Below are 13,096 nucleotides of genomic sequence, written 5' to 3'. Positions count from 1 at the left end.
AAAATAGATGTATCCCCAACAAGGAAAAATCCATATTAAATGCTTTCTGTCCAAGAATGTTGCCTGGACCCATGTTGTTTTGAAATTTTATGGGATTCTGCCCTCGCTATGGTCAAAAAGCAATCCCCTGAGAATGTGCAGAAGCCAATCAGCTGTGAAAGCAGTGACCAGTCCTTTATCTTCACGTGAGCATTTTTTTCTTTCTGTGGGCTTGGCAAGGGTTAGATTTATTTCATACCCATTATTAAGCATGAATTTGTGTGCAGAAATGCCAAATTTAAAGCTTGGTGAATGTTCTGAAATAATCAAAGGGTTGCCATAGTGTGGCAGCCCCAATGGTGTCCCTGGAAGAGTCAGGTTGTATAGAGTAGAAAGATGAGAGCACCAAACTGTAGGCAAGGATTCAAGACCCAAATATTCGACTTGAGATCTGCAGATCTCCACTCCAATTTGTGGGACTTGAATCCTTGAGTACAGTCTACACTGGGATCCAATTGTTCTCCATTGCAAGATTTTCTTCAAATACCCCAATGAGCATCAACCATGACCACCAGTGGCTTATCATCCATGGGTCCAACGTGTGCACTTCCCACTGTGCTTCGACAAACACTGCACCCATGGATGACCACATACACTCTGTACGCCTCTCCTACACATACTACCCACCACCATAAACTCTGCACCCTCTCCTACACATACTACCCACCGCCATACACTCTGCACCCCTCTCCTGCACATACTACCCAACGCCATACACTGCTCTCTCCTCTCCCTGCACATACTACCCACTGCCATACACTCTGTACCCCTCTCCAGCACAAGCTCACACCATACACTCTGCACTCTTGTCCCTACACATACTACCCACCGCCATACACTCAGTACCCCTTCCTGCACATAATACCCACCACCATACGCGCCACACTCCTTTACCTGCAAATACTACCCACTGCTATACACTCCGTACCCCTCTCCTGCACATACTAGGCACTGCAAGACACTCCGCACTCCTCTCCCTGCACATTCTTCCCACCCCCAGACACTCCGTACCCCTCTCCTGCACATACTACCCACCACCATACACTCTGCACTCTTCTCCCTACACATACTACCCACCGGCATATGCTCGGTACCTCTTCCTGCACATGCTACTCACCTCCATATACTCCGTAACCCTCTCCTGCACATACTACCCACCGCCATACATGCTGCACTCCTTAACCTGCACATTCTACCCACCGCTATACACTCCATACCCCTCTCGTGCACATACTACTCACCGCAAGTCACTCCACACTCCTTTCCCTGCACATACTATCCACCACCAGACACTCCGTACCCCTCTCCTGCACATACTCCCCACTGCCGTACACACCGTGCTGTACGTTCCCTATTTACTGTTACCACATTCTGCACTATGTAAGTCAACCCAGACTCTATTTAATCACACCCCATTTAAGTTACGCCCAATATTTAGCTTAATTTAAACCATGCCCACTTATTGATGCGCCACACTTAGTGCATCACATTTTTATTTTGCTCAATGCCTGGGTCCACTTTTGATTTTGCACACGGGCCAACTGATTTCATGATACGCCCCTGACGACCACCCTATGTGCAATATAGGCTCTCCTTCCAGGTTGCCCAATACTCTCTTGGGCCTCTTGCAACCTAACAGATGTTAGTATACAAACCTGATCCATCAATTTTTTGAATTCAACATCACATACATTTGTCTGCAAAACTACTGCACTTACAAGTATCTCTTCTGTGGCTGTTTCTTTTATTTTTTCTCTCTCCTCTCTGTCCTTCAGTCCAAATGTAGGTATTGGCATAACTTTTTATTTGTCATAAACAAGTCTATCTACAGTTGATATTCATCAAATTTTGGAGGTTATGTACAAATCCCCCCTTACCTGAGCTGCAATATAACAAAAAAAAAAAAAAGAATTTTATATATGTTATTTTAGTTACACAAATATATTAATGTATACATTTAATAAAAATTGATAACTTTGAGAAGCACAAGAACTTCATTTGAATTGTCTAATTTGATTAAAGCACATAAAGTAAAATTGATTCTGAAGATTGCTTTAAATAATAATGCATCTATTACATTGTACATAATGAGATTGCAGTTTTATATGATGAAGGGGGATCTTTTTGACATAATCCCTGAAATGTATTGGATGTCCGCTCTTGATGGGCAAATAAAATGTAATATTTGCACTGATCTCTATGGCTTGGAGCTCCCACCCTTTCATTAAATATAAAATAAATAGGAATGGCCCTGGGGTTACAGTTAGGTGGCCAGTGGTGGATTCATTGTACTATGGGCTCTAGGCTGTTTTCAGTTCATGGGCCTCATACCAGAAGAGTCAATGCACACAGCCATTTGTAGTTTCTGGCATAGGTTTGTGAAACATTTCTGCAAGATTTACCATGTTTGAATGCTATATTGGACCTTATGCAGTGGTATGCATTGATTTTACTAATTCAAATAATATTAAAACAATACTTTTAGGTACAGTGAGTGTGCATATGTGTTAGGTATTGTTTGATGAAAGTAAAGGAAACTTTTTATGGAGAACAATACATCTTTGCTAATTAGCTGCTGAAAGAAGACTTGCAGAGCTAAAACTGACTTAGTGTGCAGAGCACTAAAGTTTTTTAGCATCCCCATGGGCCCCCCTGAAGTCTGCCCTTTTTGCCCTTATTATAATGTGCAACTGCTTACGGCTGTTTTAGGGGGATAAGGATTCTTAGAAATGCTGTCTACAAACGTGAATACTCTTGTTGTCATGGCTGCAAAGCTGCAAAATTTAGATTTTTGCTGACAATCTTAGAAAATAATGGTCTCAGGTTTATCCAGAAAGTTGAACATTGTAAATTTTGAAATTGCACAATGACTGGCTTAGCAATTATGTTTTGTATCAATTTTTAATGAAATTGGAATTTTCCTTAGAAAAGAACATATTAAATTTATGGCTGCAATGATGAGAAAGGCACAGATATATGGAAACAAACAAGCAGACTTGTCGTAGCTGTTTTAAGTGATCTACATTCCTCCTCATCCTGGTGGAAAGCCAGTTCATAATGCGTGTTGCTCAATCCTGATAAGCCTTCCCCTTCAGCAACAAAGAAAAGCACTGAAAATATGTTTCGGCATCTTGCGGTACATCAGCCGTAGAGGATATTTACCCGAAAAAAACTGCTTGGTTATGGAATTTTTCATAGCACATTTATCAGGTCGGGAGACAGATATTGTGCTGATGAGCCGTTCACCTAATCCATGGTGCGTTTCAAGTGATAGCTCAAGTGAGGAGATAAAAGGCCGTAACTCAGTTAAACGAGCATCAAACAAAACGGGATGTGGCAGATATTGTACTTATTGCAATGTGAAAAAATACCCTCTCTGATGTTTTAGAAAACTGTCAAATGTAACAAGCATCTGCTTCCTTTTTCTTTGCATTTGTGAAGGCTAAATACACAGATAAAACACATATAAGTGGGAGGTTTTACCTGCCAAAGGATTTTCCTTTATGCCCATACAGTCCTTAGATACACAGAGCTCTGTCACACAGCACAGCCCTGATTTCTCTTTCGTTCCCTGAGGGACACAGGTTCATGTCTTCTAGACCCTTGGGCTTATGCTGCTTTCTCTTCAGGAGTAGGACTAGGCGGAAACAGTTTTGGCTTTGCCCCTGAAGCAGTCGCAGGGGGTATACCATCACTTCATGCTATAGGACTTCATATTTTTCCAAAGGCCGTTGGCTGCAAAGTCCTTGGTTCACACTTTTGTGCAGGGAGTTTGCCATCTGGCTCCTCCGGTGCGATCCCTGGTACCTCTCTGGTATCTCAATTTGGTACTGTCTGTGCTCCAAAAGCCTCTTTTTGAAAACATTTGTGAAGTCCCTCTGCTCACTGTCGCAGAGGGTGGCCTTTTTAGTCGCTATTACTTCTGCACGTAGGATGTCGGAGTTGGCTGCGTTGTCCTTTTGGTCATGTAACCTGGTGTTTTACAGGGACAAAGTGGTGTTGCGACCCTGTCAGGTGTTCCTTCCTAAGGTGCTCTTGGGGTTTCATTTGAATGAAAATATTGTGTTACGGTCCTTATGTCCTAAGCCGAAACATCCTAAAGAAATTGCTTTACATTCCTTGGAAGTGGTCAGGCGATTCAGGTGTACTGAGTTGATTTGGAAATCAGATTCTTTGTTCTTATGGATGGACCTCGTAAGGGGTAGGCCGCAGCTGCTGCGACCGTTTCCAGGTGGATCAGGCAGACGGTGGTGCAGGAATATTCTATTAAGGGTCAGGTTCCTCCTTTCCCTGTCAAGGCTCATTCTACGAGGGCGCTCAGTGCCTCCTGGGCCTTTCGTCATCAGGTGTCAGTGGTTAAGGTGTGCAAGGTGGGTACGTGGTCATCTGTACACACATTTACAACATTTTATAAGGTGGATGTACTTGCATCTTCTGATGCTGCTTTTGGCCGCAAAGTTTTGCAGACTGCAGTTGCAGTGGCTCCCGCCTCTTGAGGGTGTATTTTTTCCTGGTGTTGAGCTCCAGTTGTTCCTGGTTGAGCTCCTGTTTTACCTAGTTGGCTATGTTTAGCCTTGTTGGAAATTATATGTATTGCTATGTTTTTCCCACCCCTCATGTTGATACTGCTTTGGGACATCCCAAGGGACTAGAAGACATGGAGCTGTGTCCATCAGTGAACGAAAGAGAAAACTGGATTTTTGTCTTACCGTAAAATCCTTTGCTCTGAGGTTTACTGACCGACACAGCCCCTGCCCCTCCGTTGAGTTGAGATATGTATTCATCTGACACTGCTTGTTAAAAACTAAAGTGCTATAGCAGGAAGTTATGGTATACCTCCTGGGACTGCCTTTAGGGCCATAGCCAAAACAGTTTCTGCCTAGTCCTACTCCTGAAGAGAGAGCAGCATAAGCCCAAGGGTCTAGAAGACATGGAGCTGTGTCCGTCAGTGAACCTCAGAGAAAATGATTTTACGGTAAGACAAAAATCCATTTTTTTCTTTGCTGCAGTTAAGTAATGCTTACATGCCCTGTCCCTCTTTCAGCCTGTGACTGGACAGTGAAAGGAGGAGCAGAAGACTGATAAGCTCATTTATCTGTCACTCTATTTTTACCTCCTCTTAAAAGGCTTCTTGCAACACATAAGCAATGCAGTACTGCTGACTGTCTCTCCTAGTCTGAGCCCTGCTGCACAGTGTAATGCAATAGGCTGAATTTAAAGTGTTACTAAACCCACAACAGTAAAATCAGTCTGTATAAACCATAAAGCAAGCTTGTTATACTGTGGAACCTAAGGGGTTAATCCTGTGCATTATGTAAAAAAGCTGTTTGATCTTGACTTCTCTGATCCACCCCTTCTTTTACTGTCCCCGATCCACCTGCTTATAGAACAGAGCCCTAGAAGGCACTCTGCACATGCTCAGTTTGGTGTGTATTGTATTGTTTTTTTTCTTTAGCACAGGGCCAATTCGCACTGTCCAGACAGAAAGTCACGGGTCATGTAGCCTCATAGGACAGTCAAAGGAGAATGAAAACTCCTCCTACAAGCTTTAACCAGTGTTTGGCTGGACACTGATAGAAGTCACAAGACTGCTATATATTGGTGATGAGAAAAGATTTTTAGCAATTTATATTTACTAAAATAATGGCATTTCCATGGTCTGTGTGCTGTGGGAGACCAGATATTATGAGTGAAGGGTCCTGAGTTTCATTAACACTTTATGTCAAATTCAGGCAATTACACTGCTTTAAATAATACAAAAAAAAAATATATATATATATACTTAATTATGTAATAATGAATACAGTGCTACATTCATTTAGCGTCTTTTATTTCTGCCTAATGTTCAGCTTTAAATATCTTGCCATACAGTATCTGGTTCAGGATCATGCTAAACATGAACCCTCTTTCAAGTTACACAGACATAGATTGCTTGTTACCAATGAAATACTTGTATTATTTAAAGTCTAAAGCTAGTCATACATTTAATAATTTTCTTTCATTCAACCAGTGGTTTGAACGAAAGAAAATGAATCGATTCCCCCATCCACACATTTGATGCAGATAGGGAATCCCTCCTGCAAAGCTATTGTATTCTGACAGCAGGGAGACTTCCCCTGCTTTAGAATACACACATCAGCAATGATAGAGCAAACATTTTCTAACTTGCTGGTTGTACAGAAGTTGGTTAAAAAGACTGACTTCTGTACAACCAGCCTGCCCATAGATAGATCAAAATTCAGTCAGTCCCTCCTGAACCTGCCAAATTTTGATCCATCTATGGCAGGGGTGTCCAAACTATGGGCCTACAGCTGTTGAGGAACTACAATTCCCATCATGCCTAGTTATGTCTGTGAATGTGATAGATTTACAATGCCTCATGGGACGTGTAGTTCCACAACAGCTGGAGGGCCATAGTTTGGACACCCCTGATCTATGGCTAGCTTAGTTCTGCCTTATTGTTTTGAATACATTGCCAAGTAAACTGCTCAAAAAAGGAACACTTAGAAAACACACCATATCTCAATTGGAAAAAATATTATCATACTGGATATCTATACTGATATGGACTGGGTAATGTGTTAATAACGAAAGGACGCCACATCGTTTGATGGAAATGAAAATGATCAACTCAAAGACACCCTGAAAATCAAAGTGAAAAAAATGATGCAGCAGGCTCATCCATTTTGCTGAAATTTCATTGAAGCAACTCAAAATGGTACTCAGTTGTTTGTATGGCCCCCATGTGCTTGTATGCATGCCTGACAATGTCAGGGCATGCTCTTAATGAGACAGTAGATGGTGTCCTGGGGTATTTCCTCCTAGATCTGGACCAGGGCATCACTGAGCTCCTGAACAGGCTGAAGTGCAATCTGGCGGCGTCGGGTAGACCGAAACATAATGTCCCAGAGGTGTGCTATTGAATTGAGGTCAGGCAAGTGTGGGGGCCATTCAATGGTATCAATTCCTTCATCCTCCAGCAACTGGCTGCATACTCTAGCCACATGAGGCCGGGCATTGTTGTACACCAGGAGGAACCCAGGAACCACTGCACCAGTGTAGGGTTTGACAATGGGTCCAAGGATTTAATCCCAATACCTAATGGCAGTCAGGGTGCCATTGTCTAGCCTGTAGAGGTCTGTGCGGCCCTCCATGGATATGCCTCCCCAGACCATCACTGACCCACCACCAAACTGGTCATGCTGAACGATGTTTCAAGCAGCATAATGTTCTCCATGGCTTCTCCAGTCCCTTTCACGTCTGTCACATGTACTCAGGGTGAACCTGCTCTCATCTGTGAAACGCACAGGGCACCAGTGGCGGACCTGCCAATTATGGTGCTCAATGGCAAATGCCAATTGAGCTCTACAGTGCTGGGCAGTGAGCAAAGGACTCACTAGAGGACGTCGAGCCCTCAGGCCACCCTAATGAAGTCTGTTTCTGATTGGTCAGAGACATTCACACCAGTGGCCTGCTGGAGGTAATTTTGTAGGGCTCTGGCAGTGCTCGTCCTATTCCTCCTTGCACAAAGAAGCAGATACCCATCCTGCTGATGGGTTAGGGACCTTCTACGGCCCTGTCCAGCTCTCCTAGAGTAACTGCCTGTCTCCTGGAATCTCCTCCATGCTCTTGAGACTGTGCTGGGAAAAACTGAAAACGTTCTGGCAATGGCACGTATTGATGTGCCATCCTGGAGGAGTTGGACTGCCAGTGCGGATCTCTATAGGGTCCAGGTATCGCCTAATGCTTCCAGTAGTGACACTGACCCTAGCCAAATTCAAAACTAGTGAAAAACAGTAAGAAAAGAGAAGGGGAAAAAAATGTCAGTGGCCTTCACTTTTAAACATTCCTGTTTTGAAGGTTATCTCATTGTTGCCCATCTAGTACCCCGTTGTTAATTTCAATAACACCAAAGCAGCTTAAACTGATTAGCAGTCCCCTCTGCTACTTAACTGACCAGATCAAAATCCCAAGAGTTTAATTGACTTGATGATGTACTCTGATTAAAAAGTGTTCCTTTAATTTTTTTGAGCAGTGTATGTTGAAAATTTAAATACAAAACTCTCCTTCTCTTTGGTACTGACCTCCACATACTTATTGCTTTGGGATTCGGCAGGGGGTCCCCTTCTGGATTTAAAGAGGAACTCCAGTCAACCTTCCCATTTTTTATTTATTTTTGGCCCCGCTTACCTGATGGGGGAATCTGCACATTTCAGATACACACCCATCCAGTGGATCCAGCGTTGACTTGCTGGAATCCTCTCATGCCTGGCCACAGCTCCGGCCACGCACCGCCATGTTCTCTCTGACGTCATTGAGTGGCCCACTGGCTCTTCTGGGTTCAGCGGGCGGGCCTATTGATGAAGTGTCAATAGGCCCACCCCCTCCTCCTGTTCTTGAATGAAAGGCCGTGCCTCCGTGTGTGTGTCATTTGCCTAAGGCGAGTGACATGACGGGGAGGTGGGGCAGAATTTCAATACAAAAAAAAAAAAAAAACATTCCTGCCAAGGAAGGGAGGAGGGGTGGAGAGTCGGGATCGTCCTCAGGAGGCTGAAGGTCTGCTTGAATGTTGCATGGGTTGAGCAGGTAGTTGCATGCGATTGATTTTTGCAGACCTCCCAAGTTCCTTCACATCAAACCATACCTTATAGGGCTTGCTTTTTGTAGGGACACAGCATGCTGGAACAGAAAATTACTTTTACCAGGTCTGTTGCAACAAAGTTGGAAGTGTACAGTTGTCTAATATGCTGGACCATTACTGGAAACACCTGAACTCAATAATTTGGAGAGGTGTCCGGAGAGGTCCACATAGGTATGTGTGCTGGTAAAGTGTCCATAAACATCTGGCCAGTTAGTGTAAGCTGATGGCAGGCATTTCTAGAGGTGCCCCCCTCTTCTACAGGCATAATCATGCACCTCCAACCAATCGTGTGTAAGAAAGAGCTTTCAGAGGTCAGGCCATACCTGCATATCCTTCTGCCATCTAATATGTGTAGGCAGCTTATTTATCAGTTCCCTATGAGCCAAAATGTCTTTGGTTGTGCTAACTTCCTATCATAGAGTCCCATTGGACCTCAATAGGGTAATATGGATAATTGCATGTATTTTCTGTAATGAGTTCTGGTAATCAGATGTTTCCTACAATAGAGGCTGAGACTACAAATTCATGTAAAAAATGAGCACTTGCAGGGCAACAGGAATACAAATAATGTTAGCAGTGTTTAATAGGTAACCAATATCTTGTTTTTTTTCTGTTTGTTTTTACTTTAGCAACAGGAGCCAGACTTTTATACAGTAGAGCTTGATAAAGGAACAAAAGGTTTTGGGTTCAGCCTCCGAGGGGGACGGGAGTATAACATGGACCTTTATGTTCTACGTCTAGCAGAAGATGGTCCTGCGGAGAGATGTGGGAAGATGAGGGTATGTATGAAAGCTTCACTTTTCCCTTTCATCAATGCAATCTTAATGTTTGTATAATTGTTAAATACATCCTGGCTTTTTACATTGTTCTGGGACTTTATTGGGTCTGAACCATATTTCGGGCTTCAGGCAGTTGCCACCTCTTGCAGCATATTTACAATAAGTCAATATTTGGGGACTGTAGTTCTTAGAGAGTGACACTTTTTTATTATAGACTTGTGGGCGGAGTCAGAAACTCAAACTCCTGTGGGGGAGCTCCATCTGTAGTCTGTCTGCAAGAGATAAAGTAAGCCTATGATTGATTCAGTCCACTGGTGCCCAGCCACCCAATACTAAAGTATCATTGTGACATACATGTGCAGTATGAAGAGTAGCGGGCTAGGACCATGTTGGTGAAAAGTTTGATTGATGGAAGGCTGCACTGGGGAAGGGGGGGGGGGTAAGAGATATATTAATGGATAACTAATGGTGAAGTTGTCCTTTAATTTATTTTAGTAGATGCTGAAAAGTGGCATTGCCTGTTCCTAATGCCTCTCGGAGTTTAAAGGGGTTCCACTTTTACTGCATTTTTTAAACTTTAATTATTTTCAAGAATTTGGCAAGAAGTGGTGGTGGGGCAGAGTTGTAGCAAGAGGAGCAAGGTTCCAAAGTGGAGAGTGAGATCCCTCCACTAAAATCTACAGAAAATTAAAGAAGCCAGTGGTTGACTTTAAACAATGAACTCCACACATAGCTAAAGATCTCTTTCAGATGAGGTGGCAGAATTAGAGGGGAATTTCTGCATCCATTAGATTGAGAATTATAACAAAATAATTGTCACTTTGTGTGCAGGTTTATAATTCCGTCTAGATGAAAGAAAGCCATTTCTTTCAAACCTGCTTTTACACTTATTGTCATTCTCTTGGAGACTAATTTAACTGCTAAAAGCAACTGCTAAAAAAAAAAAGACAACACCATCACAGCTGCGATCTTTTCTCCTCTAGAGTCAGTGTATTAATTTGATTTTTCTTTTATTATATCAATAGAAAAGAATTATGTTGCTTATGCTTTTAGTATTTCAATTGTGGTTAGATTGCTCTGTTTTTATAGATATATACATGCATCCTGCTTCAAATACATGTATTAAACAAATGTTTTTTTCTTTTTTAATTGGTCCTATTCTTTCATTTTTCATATTTATAACAAACAGTAAGGCTCCATGCACACTAGCGTTTTTTTAAGCTCCTAGAAGCTGTTATTAGCATTAATTCTGCTCCTAGAAGCAAAGTAATTTATCCTATGTGTCCATCCATACTACTTTAGACTGTTAGCATTTTTTGAGCTTCAGCGTCTAGGAATAGAACATTTTTTTTTTTTTGTAGTGTTTCTTTCAGCAGAAGAAAATGCTGACTGCTCCTAACTGCTTCTAAACACTACTAAAATGCTATTAACAGCTTTTTTTTTTTTTTCTTCATGTACTGCAAGAGCGTTAATTAAATGCCAACGCTTCTAAAAGCTTCTAAAATGATATTAGAAACTGGCACAAAAAATTATATTAGCATTTTTCATCCAGCATTTTTTTTCTAGCTTTTTTGAGCTTATGAAAAACTCTAGTATACATGGAGCCTAAATAAGCTTCACAACAAGTTAAACAAGTTAACAGCACTGAAGTCCTCTACATTGTTCTCTCAACTGCTCAGCTCACCCCCCCCCCCCCTTCCCCACAGTGACTTAGCAGCTCAGCTCACCCTGCTCCCCCCTTCCAGCAATGACTCAGCAATTTAAAGATGAATTGCTTTACAGTTCTTTCAGCTACAGAGATTAGTGGGAGATTGTTTTAAAGCCCATTTGCTGCTTAAGAACATGTAAATACTTAATTGATATAAAATTATTTGTATAATAGAATCATTTGTATTACCTATAAAAGAAATATTTGGAAGGTGGGAAGAAACAGGCAAGCATCATCAGGAAATGTTGGAACATTGCCCATCAGAATGGCACAATATTAGACATAAGAACGGGGCTTGGAAGCTGCTGCTTTAAATACCTGACAGCAGTATTTTTTAGGACAAAGTTTCCTAAACCATTTCTGTTTCTAATACTCCTGTAATACTATACAAAAAAAATGGGTAAAACATACTATCCAAGCCCTTTAAAAAAATAATAGAAGATAGAAAATAGACTTCATGTGTATCAGTCTAAAGTCTATTATTGTGTATCCGCAATGAGAAAAGTGACAGGAATCCATAAAGGCCAAGGTTATTTTTGCAGCAGTCTTGCTTTTGTACTTGATGCGATGGCAATCTCAGTGTTATTGCAGTGGTAAAGAGACTGTGACCAACACTTTCCTATTTTTTTGGTAACAAATGAAATAATAGGTTATGCATTGCTTCTCACAGGTCGGTGATGAGATTCTAGAAATCAACGGAGAAACCACAAAGAACATGAAGCACACTCGGGCAATTGAACTGATTAAAAATGGCGGTCGGCGAGTGCGTCTAAGTCTGAAACGTGGAGATGGTTCTGTGCCGGAATATGGTGGGTCAAACACTGAAAACCTTCCTTTGCTCCCTACCATCACTCCATGAATGATCTCTTTCTGTCAAGAATCTGGAGCAGGAAATACTTTTTTCTCCTTTAAATTTTTTTTCTTTAAATCACCAGTGTCTTACCAACTCTTGTGAAATCTGATTAATTGCTTCGCTTGTACTGAATTTCCGCTCTCCTCAACCTCTGCTTGCTTCTGTGGACTTTTGGGGCTCAGTATGAGGATTTAAAAAAAAAAAAAAGCAACGTAGCATCTTTTTGGTGAAGGAGGAACTTAAAAAAAAAAGTCTATTTGTTAAAACTCTACTGTATTGAACTGTGCCAAACTGTTCTGATCCTTCTTTTGTAACAAATAAGGAATCCGCCATTTACAAAAGAAAATTGTCATTCTTACTGGAAATCACACACTTTATGAATTCTTCCTAATTTGCCTGCACTGCAAACATAATGTTTGTGAATTGTTGATTCCTGCTTGTTTCAGCATAATTTTAACCAGAAAAAAAAAAAAAGATTTTATTTGTCAAAGCCTAAATGAAAAGGAAATTTATTTAAAGAGTATGGAGATATATATGTTATCAGGGAACTGAATATTCTAAACATAATTCTATTTTATGCGAGAGTATGTTCTAGCAAATACTGTGCTAAATTCAGTATATTGTAAAATATTCCTATTTAATTGCTGATGGCTCCTATATGTTTATGTATAGGGCATGTCCCAACCAAAGGTCTTTGAAGTTTCTATAAACCCGTTCTGAAGCCATTTTTATCCCCCCCCCCCCCCCCCAATTTTTTTTGTCACCATTCTATACTTTGCCATAACTGGGTCATTTGAAAATACATGAATAGATACTGATTATTGGGAGTTCTAGAAGACTTAAGGCTATTCATACCTGTTTAAAAATATGTACTAGATATGTCTGTTCCTGGATGAAACAATGAGTGTTTTACTGAGAATGTTGTTTGACAATGACATGATAATGCCAGATCACAACATAATAATTCTTGCAGGCACATTGTGCATGTGTGTTTAATCGATTATAGAAGCAAAGACATGCAAAATTTTACTTAATTTTAGAAAATAGCTGAAAAACTAAATTTCTGCAGATCCATT

At 41.3% G+C, this 13,096-nt stretch overlaps 1 protein-coding gene across 8 annotated transcripts in view; it reads left to right on the top strand.

Annotated features, from left to right (window-relative positions):
• Window positions 1-13,096, top strand: part of MAGI1 (membrane associated guanylate kinase, WW and PDZ domain containing 1) — a gene marked incomplete at its 5' end in the record, with an annotated part of 797,934 nt that overhangs the window by 778,739 nt on the left and 6,099 nt on the right. For all 8 annotated transcript variants that reach the window (XM_082266002.1, XM_082265998.1, XM_082266000.1 and 5 more), the window contains 2 exons: window positions 9,310-9,459; window positions 11,838-11,976. In XM_082266002.1, coding sequence (XP_082122128.1) covers window positions 9,310-9,459; window positions 11,838-11,976 — 289 coding nt within the window. The remainder of the gene's footprint in view (window positions 1-9,309; window positions 9,460-11,837; window positions 11,977-13,096) is intronic.

The sequence above is a fragment of the Pelophylax lessonae genome, assembly GCF_965119305.1.
Source record: "Pelophylax lessonae genome assembly, chromosome: 8".
NCBI lineage: Eukaryota > Metazoa > Chordata > Amphibia > Anura > Ranidae > Pelophylax > Pelophylax lessonae.
This window is presented reverse-complemented; position numbering and strand designations above follow the sequence as displayed.